Source organism: Acomys minous (assembly GCF_964271855.1).
Source record: "Acomys minous genome assembly, chromosome: 6".
Taxonomy (NCBI): domain Eukaryota; kingdom Metazoa; phylum Chordata; class Mammalia; order Rodentia; family Muridae; genus Acomys; species Acomys minous.
The window spans coordinates 113,786,138-113,811,496 of NC_140487.1; the positions used below are offsets into that span (position 1 = coordinate 113,786,138).

Sequence of the window (25,359 nt, forward strand, 5' to 3'; positions counted from 1 at the left end):
GTGGTTACTAGATCCATGCTCATGTTACTTTGTATAAAATCTGGGATTAAATTGAATAGCAATCTGATTTTATTTGTTGCCCTTACCAAATTACTTACCTTCTGACCTTTGAACTCCCGAAGTGACTAAAGTCCCTTTCCTCTGAGTGGTTTTCTGTAGAGACAGGTGTGTGAATCCTGAGACAGACAAGGTGAAGAGCTGTGTGGTGACCTCCGCTGGGATGTGTGGTGCTTCTGAAGGCTGGTGACCTCCACTGGGATGTGTGGTGCTTCTGAAGGCTGGTGACCTCCACTGGGATGTGTGGTGCTTCTGAAGGCTGGTGACCTCCACTGGGATGTGTGGTGCTTCTGAAGGCTGGTGACCTCCACTGGGATGTGTGGTGCTTCTGCAGGCTGGTGACCTCCGCTGGGATGTGTGGTGCTTCTGAAGGCTGGTGACCTCCGCTGGGATGTGTGGTGCTTCTGCAGGCTGGTGACCTCCGCTGGGATGTGTGGTGCTTCTCAAGGTTTCTCTGAGTAAAAAGTCTCAACAGCCTGCACTTTGTATGGCCCAGGTGTGGAGTCAGATGAGCAGAAGGGATAGTTTCCGATATGGGTTTCCATATTTGTGGTGCCCATCTCACTCAGAGATGGAGAGAATCTTAGAGGGAAGCTGATTATCTATGCTGCAGTCTCTTCTCTGAATTACAAGCTAATGCTGGACTCATCCTCTCATCTGCATCTGTACTAGATTTTACCTTGAATTAAACTGCACTCAAGGTGTTGGAGAGATGGCTCAACAGTTAAGAGCACTAACTGCTCTTCCAGAGGTCTTGAGTTCAATTCCCAGCAACCACATGGTGGCTCACAACCATCTATAATGAGGTCTGATGCCCTCTTCTGGCCTGCAGCACATGCAGGCAGAAAACTGTATATGTAATAAATGAATAAATCTTTAAAAATAAATGAACTGCAGTCAATTTGATGGTGGTAAAAGGAGCACTAAAGTACTTATTAAGTGCAAACAAGCCTAGGAAGCTGCCTGAAGAGCTATAAGAATATACAGAGACTTCAGAAATATTCCAGTGGTCCGGCTGCAGTGATCTGAGGTCTCACTGATGGCAGAATTGCTGGTGGGTTGCTCTTTGCTTCGCGTGCTGGAACAAACCTGCTTTGAGTCATGTTACCAGTTCATTTGCCTAAAGTGTGCCATAGGCTAACAGGCCAAGCCTACTCCTCACACTTTTCTCCTTTGCCGAGTTCCATACCCCACCTTCTGCCAGTAACAAAAATGAAGAAAGCAGGCTGGAATGGAGCTGGAACTCAGACCAAAAGAACAAGAACAGAGGACAGGTGTGTGATATGTGGAGGACAAGGCTTTGCAGGTAAAAGCTGTGTGCTTTAATTCCCACCCCACCTTTTACTACCGGGGCTGTTCTGTTTGCTGAAGATTCCTCACTCTAAGGTAGCGATGGATACATTGTAGCTGTGTCCATCTGTCTGTAACAAAGACTCAGTGATTGTAAGCCACTCCTTCTTTCCTGGCTGCAGGAGGCACCAGCTGTTCTTGGCTAGGTGCTGGTTTAGATGGGCTGCCGCTCACTGCAACACACTTAAAAGTTGCATGCAAGTCTTTGTGCAGAGTAGCAAGGACACAGTAAATGACACAATAGAGTGGGAAATGGACCTGATAGTTACCCAAAAACAGAAGGTAATTTTTCAGCTGATGTGCTTCAGCAGAGAAATGAAGGGTCTTGAAGAGGAGGTCCTGAGCTTAGCACCCTAGTGGTTTATTTCACTTTCATGTAAGTGAATTCATTTCAGAATTAATCCTTGTAATAACTGTGTAAGATTAAAGGAATCTTACACAAGACTTATGAGTCCAGTCAACTGAAATTGTTACTTAACAGTCCTGAAATGGAAAGCAGAACTCTGTGCCTGTTGGAATGCAGTCTGAGCGACCTCAGTATTGCACACTGCAAATACAGCCCGACTGATATTCAGAGGATAGAGGGTAATCAGGGAATGGAGCTTTTGATTAAAGTGCTTTGGTACTGTCAGCTAGATGCAAGCACCATGGATTGGGAGAACATGCCATGAAATGAAGAGCTAACGCCAGTCTCAGCTATGTAGCTAAAAGGGACTGGGGGAACAGTCCCAGGAAGTTGCCAGGCAGAATAGGCCTGATGTACTTGAGGCTGTGGTGCCTGTGCCAGCTCCTCATGCTGCTCCTGTAACTGCTGCTGCAGGCAAATGAGACACATGCAGATACAGAAGCAAGCAGCTATATGTACGTGACTGCAGAACTCATGCAGGTGTCCACTTTGGTGGCTGGTGACTAATGTGCCTGAGATGGTAGTCCCGTGGCCTCATCATGGCGTGGAACTCAACAGCTGTTCTTTGGGCGGTGGGATCAGCTTCTATAGAGAGGCCACTACAGAGGTGGCATGGCGATTCAGCTCAGGAGACAATTTGTGGTGTTCCTCTTGGTCTCTGACCGTGTTGTGAGTTGGGGTTTTTTGAGTCCAGCAACTTCTGATTTTATGTAAAAATTACACTAACCTTTTTTTTACACCAACCTTTTGACCTTTTCTATATTTGCTTTAATGAATAAATTGTCCCAAATAAAACAAGTTCTTGTTGACCAAGAGGAGAAGTTAGATTGTTCTTTTTATAAATCAGAACATTTGGAATTTCTTTTTTGGTTTTTCGAGACAAGGTTTCTTCTGTTGTCCTGGACTAACTTTGTAGACCAGGCTGGCCTCGAACTTAAAGCGATCCGCCCTCGTCTGCCTCCCGAGTGCTGGGATTAAAGGCGTGCTCCACCACCGCCTGGCTTAAATTTGGAATTTCTTACAGAGTAATGATTTTCCTACAAATTAAATTGCCCAATATATTCTTTACATTTTCATGTTCTCTCAAATAGAAATTACACACATTTTCATCACCATATCTGTTTAGATGATCCCAAAGGCCTGTTTCCAGGAAAAGCAGGAACATGGGCTATTTAAGATGAGCGTTAATGAAGCCTGGTGTGGTGGTGCACGCCTTTAATCCCATCAGTAGAGAGGCAAAGGCAGGCAGATCTCTGAGTTCGAGGCCAGCCTGGTCTACAAAACGAGTCCAGGACAGCCAAGGCTACACAGAGAAACTCTGTCTCAACAAACAAAAACAAAAAAAAAAAAGGTGCACGTTATACAGCAGGTGTAATAATACAGGGTCTCTCTGTGATGTAGAATCACGGATTCTAAAGCAAGGAGCCATGGCATAAACACACCTGCTCTGTCTTAGGGTCTCTGTGCAGGTCAGGGCTTTGAGGCTAAGTGGAAGCAAAAGCAAACCTGAGACCTCCTTGTTTTGGTCAGGACGGAAGAAATAGAGTAAACAAGAGTCTGATGATTTTTGCAGTAAGACCTGAACCATGTAAATATTCACAAAGGCTCATTTTGCCTAGAATTCTAATTCAGTTCTCTCTACAAAATAGCTTAATTCAAAGACAACACTTCTACGAGGGCCAGTGAGATGGCTCAACAGGTAAAGGGCCTTGCAGTGTGAGCCTGGCAACCTGAATTTGATCACCAGAACCCACCTAATGGTGCTAAGAGAGAAAGAACCACAGAATTATCCTCTGACCTCTGGACACATACATTTATACACACACATTAATAAATAAACAATTTAAAGTGATTTTTTTAAAGCTATTAACTTTCTGCACTTGGAAATCGGTACTGTGTTTCTCTCTGTGGACCAGTGTCACTCAGGCAGCCCCCATTTTTTGTTGCCTTTCTGTGGGACATGCCTGCTTCCCCCACTCTGATGTAGTTCATTTCTTTGCCTTTTCTGCAGAGCTATCAGTAAGCTGTCCGTTCATTAACAAAAATTAGAGGAAATGCTTGTTTGTTTTGTTTGTTTTCCCTTCTTTGAACCAGATATCACACACTGCCCACATGGTGGCACACAACTTTAACCCCAGCACGCAGGAGGCAGAGGCAGGCAGATCTCTCTGGGTTTGAGGCCAGCCTAGTCTACAGAGTGTGGTCCTCTGGTCTGCCCACAGGCATGCACCCTCCCACACATGTGTACCATATACTTAGGTACCCCATGCAAACAACAGAGAATGCATATTTGAAGATAGTCATTTACAAATCCTACAGCAAGCCCCAGTGAGTTCACCTTGAGATTATAACCTGCAAATGAGACCAACTCATACATTCTCCTCACCTACTTCAAGTTCCCAGAGGAAAAAAGCCACCCCGTGTTAAAAGGTTCTACAAGGCAAACGGAACTTCTGTGAACAGGGAAAACTGATCGTGGCAGGCTCCAAGCCAAACTGCCTTGGACTGTCTTTAACTCTCTTAATAAACCATTCATTGTCTACCTCTGTGTTTGACCTAAGTTCCTTGTGACCATTAGGGGATAATTCTGGGATGTTCGAACCAACCATTGTATTCTACTAATCCAGGGGTCAAGGATGTCGTCAGCCAGCCAGTGGGGCTTACCTAAAATCTTCATCAGTGTTTTTGAAGAGTGACATTCTTTTGTTCTTTAAGTACAGAAAAGTCACAGAACTCAACCTGGCAGAGAGAAACCCTGTCTCAAAAAATAAAAAAAACTAAAACATACAGCATCACCCTTGTGTGTATGAGTGTGAGTCTTTGAGAGGGGTGGGTATCTCTCGACTCTGCTTGACTTTTGCTGGCTTCTATCTCAGAGATCCAGCTTGCTTTGCCTTTGCTGAGATTAAAGGCATATGTCACCATTCCCGTCCCCTCATTTTTCTTTTTTTAATCAATTTTGAGAAATAGATTATTGAATACCCCTGAGAGTAGGAGAAATGCAAAAGTCATGTGAAATAGAATGTAAGTTTAGCTTTGGGGGAATAAATACAATAATAAAAATGAATCCATAAAAGGCGTGAGGTGTGCTTATTTTATTTCTGTTGGTGTATTTCAAGAGTCACATTGGAGGTATGTACAAGTGTGTGGCTTTGTGTCAAGAAGAACAGCAAGTCATAAGGGGTTGTTCAAAGGGGATGGTGTGTACATCTCTGGAATGCTGTACTGCTGTTCTAAAATATAACTATAGATTGCTCTCTCAGAGCTAGAGTTGCAGACATAATGTGGGGTGCCTGGCATAGTAGGTAGGTGCTCCATTCCGCAGGCTCTTAACCTCCAGCCTCGGGGGTACTTTTTTTTTTAAACAACTGAGGTGAAAAACAAGTGTCTTCCTAATTTGCCCTCGCCTACACACAAGCCGTGTGTGGACAGACAGTGTGTGAGCTGCCAGGTAAACTCTGGGTCCTTTGGAAGAGCAGCAGTGCTGCTAATCACTGAGCCATCTCACCCATCCCCAAAAGGCCTTTTTGATTGCATGTTGTCTAGTGGGCTCCTGTCTATCTGAAGAGGCTTAATTTACCATACCTACAAGGGCACTTTCACCATGCACAGGTACACGGGCCATAAGGCTAAGGTATGAGCATTTTGGGTGAGGTTTTATTCTGCATAGCATGCTGCAAAGCTGGAATTTAGATGAAAAGTTAAACCACGAATTTGAATATATTGTGAAAGAAAAGTATCTATATTGTTGCCTCAGCATTCACCTTCAGGAACTATTAAAAGACAAGAAAATTAAACTCAAAGTAAGGGGAAATTTAAAAGAAAATTAGAGGTACAATGTAAAATACAGAGAGAAAAAATCCTAAGGTTGTTATTGAAAGTACCTATAGAATTCACCTACATGTTACTCTAGTTAGCCTTGGTGACCAGCCTCTTAAAGCAGGAGGTGAAAACTCCATTGTATTTAGGGTCTGCTTTTGGTAGTCTGACGCCCCATTTTATTAGACTTACTACTTTTGTTTCTGGAGCTCAGCCCCGAAAGGCCTTCAACAGAACAAGGAGCAGTTACCAACCTCATAGGAGGAGGAGGAGGAGCATCCTGCGTGCTTCAGTCTCTCCTCAGCTCACTGTGATTCTGTGCAGTTCTTTTGTGTCTTCGCTGTGTGTGGTTGGGTTTTGTTTTGATAAGGTCTCACTTTGAAGCCCTGGCTGTCCTAGAATTCACTGTAGACCAGGCCAGCCTTGGACTCACAGAGAGCCACCTGCCTCTGCCTTGCAATGCTGGCATCAAAGGCGTGTGTCACTGTGCCTGGCAGGCTCTGCTGTAGTTTCTCTTCTCTTACCCAGATTTTCCTTATTTCCAAGGTAATTTGATTTCTTTTTTTCTAGAGTCCTATGGGAATTTCTGAAACAAACAAAAATGTCAAGGGTGAGGTTAAAAATCATGTCCACAGCCAAAAGAAACCTGGCAGAGGCACAGAGCCACCTGAAGGGCAGAGCGCTGAGAGAAGAGGTGATACGAACAGAAGTCCTGGGTGAAGGAGAAGGAACAAAGCTAGGTGTCTAGGGTGGGAACTCTCAGAAAGTTCTGTTGCTAGAACATTCTACTCTGTTTATGTGTAAGCCTGTGACAATGGACTTGGTCCCACTCAGCGGTGGTAAAGTACACACTTAGTTTTGTGTCGCCTGAGTCCTGAGCCCTGGACTCTGTATGGATTAGTCTTTAAGTGAGGATAATTCACCCCGAGTCCCCAGAGTGGAGAAGAAGAAAAGGAACCTCTCCTAACTGAGGCTTTCTCAGCTGCCAGGTTGTGACTAAAGAATAACATCTTCTCGCAATCTAGAAAATTTCCAGAAATACAGAAAAGCTGCAAAAACAGTAGATAGCCCACGACTGAGACCTCTGAGTTACTAAGGGCCTGCAGCCCCTGACTCATCGACCTGGCTTCCCCTGGAATCCACATGCTGAAAGGCAAGGACAAGCTAGTTGTCCTCTGACCTCCATGAGCACCCATGCTCTCATGTGCCAAATGAGTAAATAAATACCTATTTGAAGATGTAGCTCTCAGACTTAAAACATTCTGTGCCATTAGTTGTTGGCTGTAATTGCTGTTTGTGGTAGTAGCAGTAGTAGCAGTTGGCTCTTGCAGCAAGCCTTTTCTGTGGAGTTCATCGGCTTCAAACTGTGTCCTCTGTGGTCTTTGGTTTTTCGAGACAAGGGTTTCTCTGTGTAGCCCTGGCTGTCCTGGTCTCACTCTGTAGACCAAGCTGGCCTCACACTCACAGAGAGCCGCCTGCCTGTTTCCCATGTCCTGGGATTAAAGGTGTGCGCCAGCACCGCCCAGCACCGCCCAGCACCACGCTGATCATAAACCTAAATTCTCCTACCACGCCTCCGTGTACCATCCCCCCTAAACCGCCTTTCTTCTTCTTCTTCTTCTTCAGAATTTAGTGCATCCTACATTCTGGTGATTTCAGGGGCCACCTGTTTTTATTCAAACGAAAAGTAGAACTCAGGTCTTTATGACAAGTAACAGGGTGAAAAGTCCCATTGTGACAGGAGGACAAAGCTGTGGAGGCAGCTTCTTGGCTTGGAGTTGAGTTATAATGCTGATAAAATACACATCCCAGGGATGTTGGTGTAGCATGAGTTTTATGGAAAAGTGCAAGAACACAACTGCCTGTAAATCGGTCGTGCCAAGACGGGGAATGGTCAGACTCCTAGGACCTGCTAGAAAAGACCTGCTGGCCTCGTCTTGGATTTGCAGTTTCAAAGTGAACTTCATATGAGTTTGGACTTTCCATGGGCTAGTGAGGCACTGTATTCTGTTCCTGCCTTTTGCTAGCTTTTTAAAACATTTTGTTTATTTTGTGTGTGGCTATCAGAGGTCAGTGTGTGGGAGCTGATTCTTTCCTTCCATCTTGTGAAACCTAAGACTTGAACTCTGTTCATCTTGCTGGGTGACAAGTGTTTTCACCAGAGAGCCATGTTCTGCTTCTGAAATGGCTCTTAATTAAATGGTTTGATTTTCTTAGTTATGTACCTTTAGCTCTTTTTTTTTTTACTATTATATCTTAAACCTCAATTATGTCCCTATGATTGAATTACTTTGAAAAATTACTTCCCCTCCTCACAGAATGAACATGAACTGCAGTGTTCAGTGGATGAATATGTAGGAATTTCAGCAGTTGTTTATTAGAACTTTTCACAAAAAGACCAACACAATAATGATTTAGATTCTTGTTTAAAGTTCAATAAAAAAAATAACCAGACTGTAAACTAAACACAAATTATGTGTGTAGCTGTTTTTTTTTTTTTAACATTATTAGAACAAAAAAAGATGGCTAAAATGCCTGTGACATTTCAGAATGAGATACTTTGTGCTTTATGATGCCCCCCCCCCTTCCCCATCTTGCTAGGAATCCTGTGAAAGGTGCCCTCTGACCTGTGAGTCAGGATTCCAGCCTCTGCTGTCAGCTTTGCTGTGCACTTGGCTGCCTCAGAGGCACCTTGGTGATCAGTGAGGCTCACTGCTGGAGCTCTTCATCCCCAGCAGGTCCGCTGACTGACTATGCCTAGGGCCCCAGGTGCAGTGAGAAGGTGAAGAAGGGGACCAGAGCTGCTGCAGCTGTGCCCCTGGCTGCTTCCTGGCCACTGTGATGCAAACTGCCCTGCTACCTCGCATGCTTTCACTCCCTTGAGCTGCTTTGCTCAGACTTTTGACAAGTGTGATTTCCTCCCGATTGGTTCTCAAGCATTGCAGAATGGAATTTGGACACGTTTTTAAAAGCTAGAAAGGTGGTAGAAGCTGCGAATAGCACTTGGAGAGGGCTGTTGTGGTAGTAGTGTAGAAAGCTACACCGCAGGCGTTGTCGGTGCACACAGTGACAGCCGGCCTCCTAGGTGTTGCGATAAGGATGAGAATGTGTGGAAATGTGTGTGTGTGTTGCATCAACCTGGTTTTTATATTTTGCACATGCCCTGAGACTCCGGTCTGATTCAAAGGTGGCGCTAATCAGCCTGTTGGAGTGTACAGACGGCTTAGAGTCCTGGCTGTGGCACAGTTAGTACAGCCGACTTTTCCTGGACAAGTCTAGAGTGAGATTGGGAGCAAAACCAAAGCAGAATACCTGAAACCGCATTTAAGGAGCTGAGGAGGCCAGGACTTAGAAAGCTAGAACCAAGAGACAAGCCAGAGTCAGGCCTGGTCTGTACCTGGAATGCAGACCCGGAAGACTTTTGTGAGCTCAGGGCCAGCCTGATCTACACAGACAGTTCTAAGCCAGTTAGAGCTACTTAGTGAGAGTTTGTCTCAGAATAGGGAGGGAAAAAGGAAGGCGACCAAGAAGCCCCCAAGTGCTTTACACTGAGACAATAGGAAAGATGCCACCGGGCATGTAATTTGTTGACCCACATGATGCAGTTCTAGACTATGAGGTTTGAACTTGTTTGAATACTTGGCTTTTTTTTTTTTTAAAGTACCTCAGGAAATGTGTTCCCACACATGGCCACCCAGAGCTCAGGTCAGCAGAACACACAAATGTTTTCCTTCTGTAGAATGAGAGGCTAGCTATTGCTCAGGCCGTAGGTTCACCTTGGCATCGTCCAAAGAATGCTGTTCTTGTAGGTGTTCAGAGTTGAGCTACAAAACCAGCGTTCTCATAAATCTTTGAGGAGCAGGGTGTGGTGGCGCACACCTTTAATCCCAGCACTCTGAGAGGAAGAGGCAGGCAGATCTCTGTGAGTTCAAGGCCAGCCTGGTCTACAAAGTGAGTCAAGGACAGCGAAGGCTACACAGAAAAAAAAAACCTGTCTGGAAAAACCATAAAGAAGAAAAAAGAAGAAAGAAATCTCCTTTGAAGGGCTTCATCCAGAAGGCCCAAAGCCAAGCAATGTGATACAAGGTCAGGCTCTCTGTAAGCAGCCCCTCAGGGTGGTGCCCCAGGCTGTGAAGGTGAAGATGAGGGTGCAGTAGAGGCATCAGGACTGTAGGGGTCCTGGGAACATGGGACGTCTGTAGACAAGCAGCATCAGCCCAAGAGAGTGGTGTGTGGGCTGTAAAGGCAACGCCAGTGTCTGCTTTGGGTGCTGGGCATAGAGCTATAGCATTCTGTGTTTTCTCTGTTAGGTTTTGTCTTGCTTTGTTTTCTTCTTCCTAAGCCCCCATTGCTCCCCTCTGGAATCAGAAGGCTTCCTCCATGCTTTTGTACCTTGGAAGCTTGTGTCTTGGTCCCGGTCTCCAGGGGTTCCTAAGAGCTTACATTGAGGCTCAATGTAGACTGAATTTGACTCTGAGCTGTGGCTGTTGCTGCTTTGGATATACTGGGCGGTGGATGAGCAGATTTTCCATATGAGATGAGCATGCGTGTTAGGAGGCCTGCACTCGGGATATTGTGGTTTGAGATGTGTCTGCATAAAGTTGACAAGTATGGGTTTGTGGTGTTGGGTATTGTCAGTTTTGTTAGCTCAGGAAAGATTAGGAAGCATGCAGCTGGGTTATTCTTTGAGAATATACAAGAGAGAATCCCGTGACCTTGAGAACACTTGCCCTGTGTGTACCCACCAGTAACTGGGGGCCATGATGGAACAACGGACAAGGAGGTGGTAGTCGGCCAGCACAGGCGATAGGTGCTTCTTGTCCACCACACCCTCTCAGTCATCCCTCCAGCGGGGCTGGAGAGACTGTTCCATGGCCATGAGCACCGGCTGCTCTTGGGGAAGACCCAGGTTTGGTTCCTAGCACCCACTATTGTTCACATCAGTTCTGTGGGATCTGCTGCCCTCCTTAGGTCTCTGCAGAAACTAGGCGCACTCACAGCGCACATACACACCTGTTGGCAAAACAGTCATGCATTTAAATAAAAATAAATAGATTTAAAAAAAAAACTATACATGAACCAAAATAACTTCTCCTTCAGTTGGCTTTGCTCTGGTATTTGATTGGGTCAGTGAATTGCCCAACTTGGTCAGGAAGCTGAAAGACACAGGTCAGCTATTTGGAGCTAGTATTCCTTAAGCAAAAAAGATATTTTAATCACCCAGCTCCTCGTGATGCAGGATATGCAAGGCTTTTAGTTACTCGTGTCTGGATCTATAGGACAGCAACCATGTATAGTTTTTCTAATTATTTTAACTGCCTCGAGGTTTGGGGAATGTCATTAATAATGAATGTGGGGGGGGGGCAGGCAAGGTTGAGGACAGGTAGATCAAAGTCAACTTCAGCTGTTTAGTAATGTCAAGGCCCATTACGTCAGACTTTGTCTCAAGGTAATAACAACAGAAAGAGGACCGGTGGGCCTAATAACAGCATGTGTGAAGATTATCCCCTCAGCTTTGTAAAGAGAGTTAACTTCTTGTTTGTTTTTCCTTTTTGAGGTGATGTTTACTATATAGTCTTGAATGGCCTGGAAATCACTATGTAAACCAGGCTGGCCTGACACTCACAGACATCCCGCCTTCAGAGAGCTAGGACTAAAGGCGTACTCCACAACACTGGGCTAAGACACGTACCTCTGGGAGAGCAGCGCTTGGCTCTAGCAGAGCCTACAGGAGATAAATTTAAAACCACCACTACCCACTAGTGCAGCTCATTCTGTGCCTTCTGTAGGACTTGGGAAGATAGATGGGGATGCTGTGCCTCTTCATTCTAAGAAAGAGCCTTTGACCCATTCAATGTGACACAACATTTAGGATCTGCAGCCTGTGCCTGGGTAGGAGTTAAAAGTGGGAATGTGCTTGATTTAATTCAGCTTCTCACTTAGATTTGAAACCACCAGAGAAGACAAGAGTTTCTGTGTTCCCTTGAGTTTTCCATGTGTGTCAGTGAGTTTCTTGGTGAAAAGAATTTTGGAGAGGGGCTAAGAGATGGCTCAGTGGTTAAGAGCACTGGCTGCTCTTCTTCCACTGGACCCAGGTTCAATTCCCAGCAACCACATGGTAGCTCACAAGCTGATTTCCTCTTCTGGTGTGTGTGTGAAGAAAGAGCATATATATAAAATAAATAAATATTTTTTTTAATTAAACAAAGAACTTTGGGGGCTGGGAAGATGGCTCAGTGGTTAAAAGCACTAGCTGCTTGTCCAGAGGTCCTGAGGTCAATTTCCAGCAACCACATGGTGGCTCACAACCATGACTGTAATGAGATCTGATGCCCTCTTCTGTCATGGGATCATACATGCAAATAGAGTGCTTATATACACAAATACACAAATTAAAAAAAAAAACAACTTTGGAGAGAAGAAAATGGTTTATCCTTGACCTTGTCACAAGTTGGAGAAGCATAAAATGATAAGTGTGGGTTATTTGTGTTTACTGTTTTACATTATTGATTATAAACACCTGTAGAAATATATCTTGTTTTTAAAGATAGGGTTTCACTGTGTAGCCCTGGCTGTCCTGGAACTCACTCTATAGGCCAGACTGGCCTCAAACTCAGAGATTCCCCTGCCTCTGCTGGGATTAAAGATGCATGCCACTGCTACCGCCAATACCACCACTGCGTCCACCTTCGGGCAGAAATGTTTGTCTTATAGGGAGCAGCTGGGGCATCTCTAGGCTCATGTGACTGGGAACGCCTAGGAGTTTCCACTGCCTCCTCAGTGTTCTTGGAAGATTAGTAGAAACCCCATCTCTGTCTTGGAGATGTCAGAAACCCCTCCTTCAGGCTGCAGCTCATTGGTGCAGCCTTGGTGTGTGCCTCTTCTCCACAGAGCCACAGTGGACTAGACTAGCCACAGTGGACTGCCTTCTTCAGCCCAGTTCACAGTGTCTTGTAATCAGTCTGTAGCTCCTGTCTCTCCTAACTTTTTGCCCTTCATAGCTAGTTGCTTCTCAACTCCCTTTTACCCTGCACCCCAACTCACCTGAGGTTACCCCAGCCTGTGAGTCATGGTAGACAAGCACCCACTCTCTTGAGTGAACCACTCTGGCTTTTACCGTGGCGTGTTTTTTCTTTCATTCACCGCCCAGCTCCACTGCCTCAATGTTAGAGCTTCATAGTCTTTAAGTAATGTTTTAGCTACCTGAACCAAGTGGCTAACCGTTATTAGTAACAGTTTCTACTGTTAAGTAGCATTTGAGAAACAGTCTCACTGTATTTCATACCTCATTGGAAGAAATGTTTTCAATGCCTCTGGGTGGGTATGTTTGGGTTACTTTTGACACATTTATGTATGTTGCTTTGTTTTGTTGTTTATAGAAAACAACACACACACACACCAAAATCTGTCATGTCCTTCCATTTTCCATGAAAGTAATTTAGGACTGAATTCAAGCCTGTATAAAATAAATGAGATTTCAGATGTTGAGATTTTCTCAAACTCTGTGTCTCTTAGTAAGGTGGAAGTAAATTAAAATAAAACCACTCTGGAAGAGTGTTTAAAGCCGGCTCTCTGTCAGACCAAAAGGTCCATAAGAAATGGTAACCCAGAGTGTACATACATCCCCCAGCCTCTGTACTCTGAAGAATCCTGTACCTCAGGTAGGTCAAAGGAAAAATCACAGTTGGCTTAATGTATCTTGCTGACTATAGTCCCTGAAGAAAGAAGAATAGTGATAAATTGGCTTGCGGATTTTGATCACTGCTCTATGGGGTTTGTAGCATTTCTTTTTCTTTCTTTCCTCCCCATCACCACCCCCCCCCCCAGACAAGGTTTCTCTGTGTAGCCCTGGCTGTCCTGGACTCCCTTTGTAGACCAGGCTGGCCTCGAACTCACAGAGATCTGTCTGCCTCTGCCTCTGCCTCCTGAGTGCTAGGATTATAGGCGTGCGCTACCGTGCCAGCGGATTTGTAGCATTTCTGTGATGTTAGTTCTGAGAATTTTGAAGGTCACTTCCTTTTCTTTGTCCCCAAAAGAGTTTGTGTGCTGACAGGATCTGTCGCAGCAATGTGGAGCTCTTCTGCTCTAGCTTGCATGTTCTGGTTGTTTCTATAAAGTGGCCTTCCTTGATTCTCTCATCCGTCTTAACACTTCTGTCCTGCCTGCTAGCCTATGGCTGCCTTCTGTAGGTAGGGTGCTGAGCATTTCCTGCTTACCTTGTGATGGTTAAATTACAGATATAGTTCATGTCTGTGTACTGAGTTAGTTCTGAGAGATCAGTAAGTCTGAGGACTATTTTTAAATCTTTTATTAGTGTGTTCCTGGCTTTAGTCCTCCACACCACCACCAAAAACAAGTGAAAGGCCTTTGTGAACTCAGTCTTTCATTTAGAATTTTGATCCAATAGAAAGACCATGAAAGACTTGGCTACTGGTATTGGTCTTAAATGAAGGTGGGTATGGGTCAGAGCTGCCTGCCCTGGAGACCTTACAGAGAGCTTTTGGAGCCTGAATTCCAAACAAAATCTTGTCTTAGCTAACCTCATTCTTACACTTCATAGCTGACCTCAACACAGGATTAAGAAGTGGTGGCGCACGCCTTTAATCCCAGCACTCTGGAGGCAGAGGCAGGTGGGTCACTGAGTTCAAAGCAAGTCCAGGACAGCCAAGCTGTCTCTCTGTACAGAGAAACCCTGTCTTAAAAAAAAAAAAACAAAAGTGTCCCTTGCTTAAGTCCTCACAGTTGCCTAGTAGGACCAGCCTCAGGTCTGGACTTAGCTTTCAGGCCAACCTGTGTTGCCATGATCTGATTTACTGGGAACTATTGCTTTTCAGACCTCAGGTTTCCAGTTTGAAGTGCGTGTACAGACGTGACCAGAGGAGTATCCTAACCCAGATATCAGGTGCTTCAAACCCTGACTTCAGAGGCTGAGAATGATAGCACGCCTTTAGTCCCAGCCCTAGTGAAGCAGAGGCGGGAGACTCTCAGTTCAAGACCAGCCTGGTCTACCTAAGAGTTCCAGGCTATTCAGTGCTTCATTGTGAGATCTTGTCTCCAAAATAACCCGCCAAAACAAAACTTTAGCTTTTGGATTTTTAGATCAGGTATGCTCTGTCTGCTGAATCACATGCTGACTCCTCACGCTGTGGTGGAGTGTGCAGGCCCCTGGTTGAAGGCTGAGCTTGTGTCTAGCACACTTACATTGTACAGTAGCTGGGCTGCTGTGCACGTGCTCGCATGGGTGCCGGCTGGCTCCAGGCTGTAGATGACTTTTGTGTTGCTCAGTTTGAATGCGGGAGGTTTTTGATCTGTTAGTGCCCAGCAGGACGACAGAGGTAAGTTAACAGGACTGCTCTTATATTTCAGTGCAAACAGCCACCCCTGCTCCAAAGACGTGGAAGAAAACAAAAGATCGGACCCGAACCCCAGAGGAAGTGTTAGAGGCAGAGGCGGAGGTGAGTGACTGTCTCCTGAGTGGAGAGACATCTTCATAAAAACTTCTCCATTCAGTTCTCGGTCTATCAAGCACAAAAATTATCTAGGGTGTTTTGTTTGTTTTGAAGATCTTTAATAACATGTTTGATTTCCTTGAATAATTGTTGCTCTTCCATGAGAATACTTCTTCTAAATAGTCAACTTGTGGAGAGAGAGAGAGAGAGAGAGAGAGAGAGAGAGAGAGAGAGAGAGAGAGGGAGGGAGGAGAGAGAGAGAGATTTCTGTGTTGGTGTGGATGTCTATTCAGGTGCATGCATGCCCATTGATGTATATAGACCAGAGGCCAATGTTGAGTGTCTTCCTCTGTCATTGTCAACCATCATTTTTGAGACCTTCATCACTGAGCCCAGTTCTCAGCCAGGGCTGCTGCTCAGTAAGCACATGGACCCAGAGTCAAATGTCCTGTTTGCCCAGTGCCTACAGGTTACTAACTGGCTGCCTTCAGCCCGTAAGCTCTTACTTTGTAAAATAGCCCTGAAGGTACACTGTGATAACACTAAGTAGATATGTTACTTTGGGAGGGCTATATTTTTCTTCTTGGTAAAGGAATAGGGCTTTTCTACAACTCGGGCCTGAACTGGGTAGAGAACTTGCAACTTCTCTCCGTTGAGGTAGGTTTTACTTTGGTGTGTTTGTCTGCCCGCACTTATGCCTTGGCTCATGCGTCAGAAACCAGCCTTGTGGAGTCAGGTCCTTCCTTCCACCTTTCTGTGGATTCTGGTGACCCCACTCATGTCCTCAGCCCTTCAGGGCGAGCATTACCTATTGAGCCCCTTGCTGCCTGCGGCAGTCTTATGAGGTCTTTGTAGCTAAGAAAAACTTGCATCTTGCTCTCACTGCTGTCAGTATCCTTTGTTGATTGCCCTGCTGTCATTTTCCTTACACAGCGTTCTGTTGATGTCACAGTGAGTTCCATGGCAACCACTGGAAAGGCATATGAGTGTGACTTCCTTGTGCTTCTGAGGGACAAGATTTAACACTGTTAGAGAGGTGCAAATAGTTGGTGCCTACCTTGAAGCTGAACAAGAAAATGATGTTCCTACAGAGAATAAGATACTTCCTAGAGGCAGGGGAGTCGCACACAGTCCGGGTATGGCTTGAGCTTCCTTCACAAGTGAATTCTCCTAAGACTTGGCTGGGTTGAGATCGTTCACTTGACTTTTTGTCTTTGCGCACTGGCCCCATTTTTAAGGGCGATTGAACATTGACTGGGTGGAGCAGCGTTCCCGCACCATCACATACCTGTTCTTTTCTGTAGCGGGAGGTCCCAGACCTCTTCATTTCAGGTTGAGATCGTAACTGCTTGAAGGGGATGTTACTCTGCCACTCCTCTTCACCTTGACACGGTCTCACAGCATACCAGTGGGTCGACTGTGGCTGTGCTACAGTAAACTTGTTGGTGGGCACTGAAGTTTGAATTTGTATGTAAAAGGAGGTCACACATTTTTGGGTTTTCAACTATTGCAAAATGAAAATTTATCCTTAGCTTGTACAATTTATGAAAATAGTTGGCGAGCCAAAGTGAGATGGTAGGCCAGAATTTGTTATGCACCTGTATGAGTGTGTTGCGAGTGTGGGAGAACAGCTTCGACTCATCGAAGCAGCCCCCCACTCTCTAAGCACACAGTGTAAAATCTTAGGTTGTGAGGCTAGAGAGATGGCCCAGGGCTTGAGGAAGTGCGCTGCTCCTCGAGAACACGCGTGGTCCCTAGCACCCGTAGTGGGTGGCTTATAACCATGACGACTGCTTCAGTTCTAAGGGATCTGATGGCTTCTTTTGGTCTCCATGGACTGCACTCATGTGAAAGCATGGTCTTGCACATACATACACACATGAAATATTTTTATAATTCTTAAAATACTCTCCTCATGTCTTCACTCAGAAATCTTAGTCCTGTGCCTTTCCTAAATTAATGATCATTAGAACAGTTTATTAAATACTAGATGCTTTTGCCTTAATTTCCACTGAGTAGCCTCAGCCTTTAAAAATATAATTTAAGTCAGGTATGGGCACACCTTTAATCCCAGTACTGGGGAGGCAGAGGCAGGCGGATCGCTGTGAGTTTGAGACTAGCCTGGTCTACAAAGCGAGTTCAGGACAGCCAAGGCTACACAGAGAAACCCTGTCTTGGGAGAAAAAAGTGTAATTTGGGCACCTTGGTGGTCATACACGCCTCTAATCTCAGCACTCAGGAGGCAGAGGCAGGAAGATCTCTCTGAGTTCAAGGCCAGCCTGGTCTACAAATCGAGTCCAGGATAGCCATGGCTACACAGAGAATCTTTGTCTCTTAAAAAAAAAAAAGAAAAAGAAAAGAAAAGAAAAACTCAAGACCAGCATGGTAAGAGAGAACTGCGTCCCACATCCCACAGGTTGTCCTCTAACCTTCGGCCCTACAGCACGCGATTTGCACTCTCAGAAGCACATACCTGTGTGTACACATGCATGCACACAGTAATATGTAATAATAATAACAAAATGAGGTTTGCTAGTTGAGGCATCTAAACTAGGTTTTAAATTTTAGGCCATGCAAGATGCGAATATAGCTTAACATTGGGCTTGCTTTAATGTGCAGGAAGTTTGGGATTTAGTCCCCAACAGCACATAAAAATGAGTACTGATGCTAGCTGTAAACTCAGCACTCAGAAGCACGTCAGGCTTCCAGGGCAGCTCCTCCCCATAGGGTGTTCAACATTAGATCTTGTCTTTAAAAAACGTTCAGGCCCTTACGCAGTCACTAGATACACAGCTGTCATTCTGACTTTCCTGTGATTGGCAGGCAATGTTAATACCCTTGTGAATACTAGTGACAGTGTCATAATGGTATTCTTTTTTAAAGGTTTTTAAAAATATGAGAGTTTTCATTATCTTATATGCATTTGTGCTTCACCTGTCTATATTTCTGTGTGAAGATAGCAGAACTTCAGGAACTGAAATTACAATTGTGAGCTGCCATGCGGGTGCTGGGAGTTGAACTCTGGTGCTCTTAACTGCTGAGCCACCTCTCCAGTCCCCATAATAAAGGTGGTTCCTTCCCACACCCCATCTCCGCACACACCTCCTGACAGAGTTTGTTTAGTTAGTCCTGGCTCTCCTAAAACTCACTCTGTAGACCAGGCTGGCCTCGAACTCATAGAGATCTGCCTGCCTCTGTCTACTAAGTCCTAGGATTAAAGGGGACCACCTCCATTGCCCGGCCCATAATGTTATTCTTTCATCTGATCTTTTACTATTTTTAAACCCCACCCCCTCCCCAGAAAAGGCCTTACTTTGTAACCCTGGATGGCCTGGAATTCAGTATGTAGACAAGACTGGCCTTGAACGCTCAGAGATCCACTTAAAGTGTATTCCTTCAGCCCTGCTCTATCAGATTTGTTTGAGTAAACAATTGGCACTGTTCATCGGCTTAATGAGTTTCACTCTGCTCAGAGAGATACATCTACCTTCAGTTTTTCAGTGGTTGAGCACTGTGGCCTTCTGTTTCGCTCCTGATTGTGTAGTTACTTTGTGGTTTACTCTTAAGGCCACAAGAGTCTCTGTGCTTTTGTGGTTACAAATTGAAATTCCAGTGTTTCTGTTTGTGCATTACCTGCTGCTGGTGCTTGTTTTTTGTTTGTTGTTAGGTTTTTGTGGTTTGGTTTTGTTTTGAGACAGGGTTTCTCTGTGTAATAGCTCTGACTGTCTTAGAACTTGCTTTGTAGACCATGTTAGCCTCCAACTCAGATCCACCTGCCTCTGCCTCCCGAGTGCTAGGACTAAAGGTGTGCGCCACCACAACTCGACTTAGCTGTTGCTGATTTTAGGAATTGGCTTTTTACCTCCACATTTTGCAGGGTTTGAGGTAGGCATTTTAGGAATTCAGTGCTATAGGGCTTTGTTCTTTAGAGCACAGGGAGAGATGCCGTGTCCCGACCACTGTGAGCAGTTCAGTCAGGATGAAGAAATGTCCCTGGTGAGCTGCACTGTTGTATTTCAAGGTCATTGTCAGTTTCCTCAGAGCAAACTAGAGTGCCAGATGCGGGCAGCCCAGGCCCTGTTCTCATTCAGCTCAGCATCACGCAATATTCTTTTTACAAAAGGTGGAAGTAGCCTACTTTTCTTCAAAAAAAAATTTTTTTTCTAAGTTATTTCCTTGGAATTAGATGTCTGTATTTGAAGGTTTAGGGTTTCTTTGTTTTATTTGGAGACAGTGTCTCGTGTATCCCAGGCTAGCCCTCAAGTCTCTGTGATTACCTGCTACTGATTTTAGAATCTTTGCTATGTAGCCTACGATGAGCTTGAATTTCACATGTGTGGGGGAGGCGTGGGTGTCTGTTGCATGCATGTGCCTGAGGGCAGCCTATACTTAGACGATAAAGTTCATGTTTGAGTTTGACAAAATTATGACATAAGTCAGGAAGGTAAAGTATCCTGTGCGTGGGGCAGTGTTCCCCTGTAACCACCCATGGTGGATCGTCTGCTCAGCTCTAAAGTGTAGAGTATCATCAGCGTCCTCTCCTGTGAGTGTTGCTTGCATAGGCTTGTCTGCCGAGTGCCCCCTTCACCAGACACGCTTCATTCACAGAGAACTCAGATGCTCATGAAAACCTTTGAAGTGTTTAGCTTGTTCCTCATCACCAGGACTTTTGGTAGAAATAACCTGAGGGGAATTATGTTTCTCTTAGCCTATAAAATAGACTTCCCTGTGAGAGTCTGAGTGTTCTGGGTAGTTTTCTGTAAAAGCTTCTGTGTGTGTGTGTTTCTCATACATAGTCACAGGTTCAGACGAGTTAGATAAATAGATTTCTAACTAGCCTGTAGCCTCCTTGTAATGTAGAATGCTTATCTTTGTAGGAAGTTAATTCTTTAATTCTCCAAAACTTTGTTTCAAAGCTAGAGGCCAACAGGGGCCTCTGCCTTCTAGGGTCTCTTGTTTTTTAAAGTGCCGTGGTGGCAAGAGGAGTGTGCTTATTTAAAGTCCTGACCAGGACTACTCCTTGGCCATCAACTTTGAAGCATTAGCAAGTCTTAGCTGGTGGTGGCGCAGGCCTTCGATCTCAGCAAATGGGAGGCAGAGGAAGGCAGAGCCTTGAGTTCCAGACTGGTCTACATAGTGAGTTTCAGGGCACCAGTAGTACACACAAAGAAACCCTGTCTCAAAAAAAAAAAGGAGGGAGAGAAAGACTTTGCAGTTCTTTCACGCTGACATTGGCTAGTCTAATATTTAGACTCCATCAGTCTCAAGCCAAAACAGTTAAGTAGCTGTCTGCATTGTCTGTGTCATGTGGTAGAGTGAAACAATTTAAGCCTACGGTTCTCATACTATATGCTGAGTGCAGACACTGTCATCTTGAGGAACGTGGTTTCCTGTGTCTTCTGGCCTTTGTATATATTTTAACGTAGCTCTGTGTTTACCTGCGCTCTAGCCTAAAGCTGAAGAGGAGCTTTCAGTTGACAGAGGGCTTGAACCTGAGCAAGATAAGATGAGCCAAGGGTTTCACTTTGAACGAGACTCCTCTTCCCTGAAAAGAGTGAAGGCTGGGGAAGAAAATGGAGAAGAGGCTGAGTCTCTGCGCAGTGCTGCTGAGAGCACCTCTGAGGGCGAAGGAGGAGATGCCAACTCAGGCTCTACTGATAGTTCCGGTGATGGTGTCACGTTCCCATTTAAAGCAGGTATGTTGGTCCCTGATTTCCTGTGTCCCTTCTTGTGTAGTCTTAAAGAAATGTCTTCACAGAAATGCTGATGGCAGAAGCTTATCAAACAGTAAGGATTATGGGACAGGTAGGTTAGCTCAAGGTGCATTTAGTGACTAGACCTTTGTTGCCCCAGGACAGCAACCAATGGGGACCTGCAGAGCGGGTTGTTAGAATTCTGTAAGGCAAGTCTGCTGTCTTCAGCTTAGTTCAGTCTAAGGGGTGTTGGAGTTGTAGCCAGTGCCCTGAAGATGGGTATTTCCATACTTTGGATTCAGGTGTTTGGTTTTGTTTTTTCCCTGGTTGAATTCTCTCTTAGAGCCTAAACATGTGCACAGGCCAGCCAGGTAGAATGGATGCACCTCATTCTTTTTTATTTAAAGACTTACATGAGTGCTCTGTGTGTATATACACCTGCATGTTAGAAGAGGGCACCAGATCTCATTATAGATGGTTGTGAGCCATCATGTGATTGCTGGGAATTGAACTCAGGACCTCTGGAAAAGCAGACAGTGTTCTTAACCCACTGAGCCATCTGACCAGCTGGTGGTGATGGACATCCCTTTAATCCCAGTGCTAGGGAGACAGAGGCAGGAGGATGAGCTCTGTGAGTTTGAGAAACCCTGTCTTGAAAAACAAAACAACAACAAAGACCCTGGCCAGCATTTCTCATGAGGATGTGTGGAAGGTGTTTGCGCCTTGCTTCAAGTTGCTTTTTTATTTTGAGGTTTTTCCGAAGATGAAAGAGCCAAGGCCAGTTTGGAATCTTCATTCTTTCAGCTGTCATCCTGGCCTAACTTTGGATTTGCTTCTTTGTCTCCTTGAGGAGGTAAAGTAATTACTGAAACAGACTTAGACAAATGGTTTCTGCTTGTGCCTCTCTTTTAGAGTCCTGGAAGCCGACAGATACAGAAGGCAAGAAGCAATACGACAGGGAGTTCCTGCTGGACTGTCAGTATATGCCTGCCTGTATCCAAAAACCAGAGGGTCTGCCTCCCATCAGTGACGTGGTTCTTGACAAGGTAAACCAGGTGTTCTGTACTGAGAGGTGCAGTGTGGATCGCTCTTAGGAACTGTTAGATCATAGGCATTTAAATTAAATCAAATATGTAATGCTTGAGTGAGGTGTTTCCAAATTATTGATGTCTTTTAAGTTTATGGGAATTCATGTATAGGCCCTTTCTGCAGTGTTGTATTTTTGTTGTTGTTGTATCTTTTAGATTGTATTCCATTTATGTGTATGAGTGTTCTGCTTGCATGTGTGCATGCAGTGCCAAAGGACGTCAGAAGGGGGTGTCAGTGTCAGCTCTCCTGGAATTGGAGTTGAGGATACTGTAAACCACCCCGTGGGTGCTGAGAACTGAAGCCTGGTCCCCTGCAAGAATAAGTGCTCTTAACCGCTGAGCCTACTCTCTTGCCCTGGGGGTTAGTTTTTAGCTATATTAGTATGTGTTTATTGTGCCTCTTTTAATGACACAGTAAGCTTCCTGTGACTGAGGAAGTGAGCTGTTGTTCATGGAGTTCTTTCCCCGCGTTCCTGAGTTTGATTTTAGAGTGATAGCAGCAACAAGGCGTGTCAGAACCAGAGGAGGAACTTAGAAGAGGAAACTTGAGTGGCAGGCAACATAATTCAGATACTGTATATCTCAAAATTTTCCCAGTAGTTCTCCAGTGATTAAAGTCCCCAGTCCTTTGCATAAAGATGGCCGTCGCTCCTGCTTTGCGTTTTTAATGCCTATTACTTTATGTATGTGGACATTTGCCAGCATGTATGTGTATCGCATGTGTGCCTACAGTCCATAGAGGCAAGAAGAAGGTGTCAGATCCCCTAGGACTGGAGTTACAGATGTGGTGAGCTGCCATGTGGGTGCTGGGAACGCAAGTCTTCTGCAAAAGCAGCTCGTGCTCTTAACCACTGAGCCATCCCCCCTGCTCCAGCATCATTCCTCTTTCCATTTGGTTTATATGGTACACGATGGAAATTAGTGCAGTTGGGACTTGTTTCTTTTTTTGGTTTTTCGAGACAGAGTCTCTCTGTGTAGCCTTGGCTGTCCTAGACTCACTTTGTAGACCAGGCTGGCCTCAAACTCACAAAGATCCACCTGCCTCTGCCTCCCGAGTGCTAGGATTAAAGGAGTGTCCTTTTGGGACTTGTTTCTTAAATTAAGTGTAGGGTGTGGAATAGGGCGATGGGTAAAAAGCACGTGCCCCACACATCTCTGGGTGGTCACCACTCACAAACCCAGGTGGCTCAGGATTTCGTGCTCTGAGAAAATCGTGCTTACCCCATCAGCCCGCAGCATCATTGATGTCTGTGTTAACTCTCGCACTGAACACGCAGGGACATGTGTGCTTCAAGCTCTTCTGTGCTTCTTCGTGCAGATCAACCAACCCAGATTGCCAATGCGAACCCTGGATCCTCGCATTTTGCCTCGCGGGCCCGACTTTACCCCAGCCTTTGCAGATTTTGGAAGGCAGGCACCTGGTGGAAGAGGCGTGCCTGTAAGTGCCAGTTCCTTACCACAACCCAGGCAGTTAGGAGGCTGCAGGAGACATCTGGTCTATAGGCAGGGAATGACTTCTAAACGCTGATTCCTATGATCAATCCTTCATAGTGTCCATATGAACATTAAAGTGAATGCACGGTGCACCTCTGCAGTGGCTTGACCTGGTCTTCGTTTATCTGGTCCGTTGGGGTGACCTGCACATGCTTTTGCTGTAGAGCCAACCTTGGTAGGATTCTGAGACGTCAGTGGTATCCTAGAGATTCCAGTGGCGCTCAGCTAATCCTCTCTGTCTTTGTTCCTACAGATGCACAAAGTGCAGAGCAGGCATGGATTGCCAGGGCTGGAGCTGAGCACAGCCTAGGCTGCACTCCACCAGCAGTGCCTTGTCTCTCACCCCTGAAGAGCTTACCTGTAGGGATGCACTTTATGGCTTTTGTTTTTATTTATTTATTTACTTACTTACTGTTGTTGTTGTTTTTAAGACATGTGTATGGGTCTATGGTGATGTAGTTTTAGGATTGCTCTTATTTACTATAAACCATGAAATTTAAATTTAGGCAAATGATGTCTTCAGAAGTGCAATATTGATAACCTATAGGTCACCGTACACACTATGGCAGGCTTTTGGGTGGAGGCAGAGGCATCCACAGTGGATCTGTGCTGAGCACCGCGCTGCCAGCTGCTGCTTCAGAGCAGCAGAAGCACAGGGATCATTGGTTAGTCCCTACGTGGTACCATCTGTTACTCTGTACTGCTCAGTTGTTCATAGGTCATTCACGGAAGGTACAAATCCAGGTGTCTCCTTGCAGTGTGTCTTCTGTTTTTACTAGCTCGTTGTTCACTGTTTTCCTATAGTTGAACCAAAGGAAGCCATATGAGTTGAATAAGCTGTATCTCTTAATAAACTACTGAAAGTAGAATACAAATTTTGATAAATTGGTTGGTTGGTTTTGTTTTGTTTTGTTTTGTTTTGTTTTGTTTTGTTTTTTTGAGACAAGGTTTCTCTGTATAGTCCTGGCTGTCCTGGACTCACTCTATAGACCAGGCTGGCCTTGAACTCACAGAGATTTACTTGCCTCTGCCTCTCTGAGTGCTGGAATTACAAGCGTGCTCCACCAAAGCCAGCCGGGAGTTTTGTAACATTTTTATACTAAAAAAATGTCACTCTTCAAAAACACTGATGAAGATTTTAGGTAAGCCTCACAGGCTGTCTGACATCCTTGTCCCCTAGATTAGTAGAAGATAGGGGTTGGTTCGAACATCCCAGAAGAATTCACTGGTGGTCAAAAGGAACTTATGTCAAACACGGAGGTGGACAATGAATGGTTTATTAAGAGAGTTAAAGACAGTCCAGGGCAGTTTGGCTTGGAGCCTGCCACAATCAGTTTTCCCTGTTGACAAGTTCTGTTTGCCTTGTAGAACCTTTTAACACGGGGTGGCTTTTTCCTCTGGGAACTTGAAGTAGGTGAGGAGAATGTATGAGTTGGTCTCATTTGCAGGTTATAATCTCAAGGTGAACTCACTGGGGCTTGCTGAAGGATTTTTTTTTTTTCTGAAGGATTTGTAAATGACTATCTTCAAATATGCATTCTCTGACTGTTGTTTGCATGGGGTACCTGAGTGTATGGTGCACACATTTAAAAGGGGTAGTGCTGAGTGGTAAGTGAGACACAGTTGTGACTTTTTCTTGCTCCTAGAATGCTCCTTAAATAGTGTCAGTATTTGCAGCGTTTGGATTGTTTATCAGGGTGATCCAGGTTGTTGGTGCGCAACAGGCCTGAGAGGTCAAAGTGTCCAGTCCCTGAGTAATCTTAAAAAGTAATGCTGTGAGTCCAGTAGCAGAAGCAGGCCCAGAGCCAGGTAGGGCAGCCCAAACTGCAGGGGATCCTGCTGTGGCCCCTTGAATTCCAGTGAGTACAAGGCCAGCCAGAGCTACATAGTGAGATTGTTTCTAAGGTGGCAAAAAAGTAAAGTTCAAAAACCAAGAAAGGAAACTGACATAAAAACATTAATAATTTTACATACAAAATGCACTTTAAAATTTATTTGAGTTT

At 45.0% G+C, this 25,359-nt stretch overlaps 1 protein-coding gene across 26 annotated transcripts in view; it reads left to right on the forward strand.

Annotated features, from left to right (window-relative positions):
• Positions 1 to 25,359, forward strand: part of EIF4G3 (eukaryotic translation initiation factor 4 gamma 3) — a 226,087-nt gene that overhangs the window by 146,266 nt on the left and 54,462 nt on the right. For all 26 annotated transcript variants that reach the window (XM_084788155.1, XM_084788154.1, XM_084788157.1 and 23 more), the window contains 4 exons: positions 14,999 to 15,087; positions 20,531 to 20,777; positions 21,687 to 21,820; positions 23,181 to 23,300. In XM_084788155.1, coding sequence (XP_084644281.1) covers positions 14,999 to 15,087; positions 20,531 to 20,777; positions 21,687 to 21,820; positions 23,181 to 23,300 — 590 coding nt within the window. The remainder of the gene's footprint in view (positions 1 to 14,998; positions 15,088 to 20,530; positions 20,778 to 21,686; positions 21,821 to 23,180; positions 23,301 to 25,359) is intronic.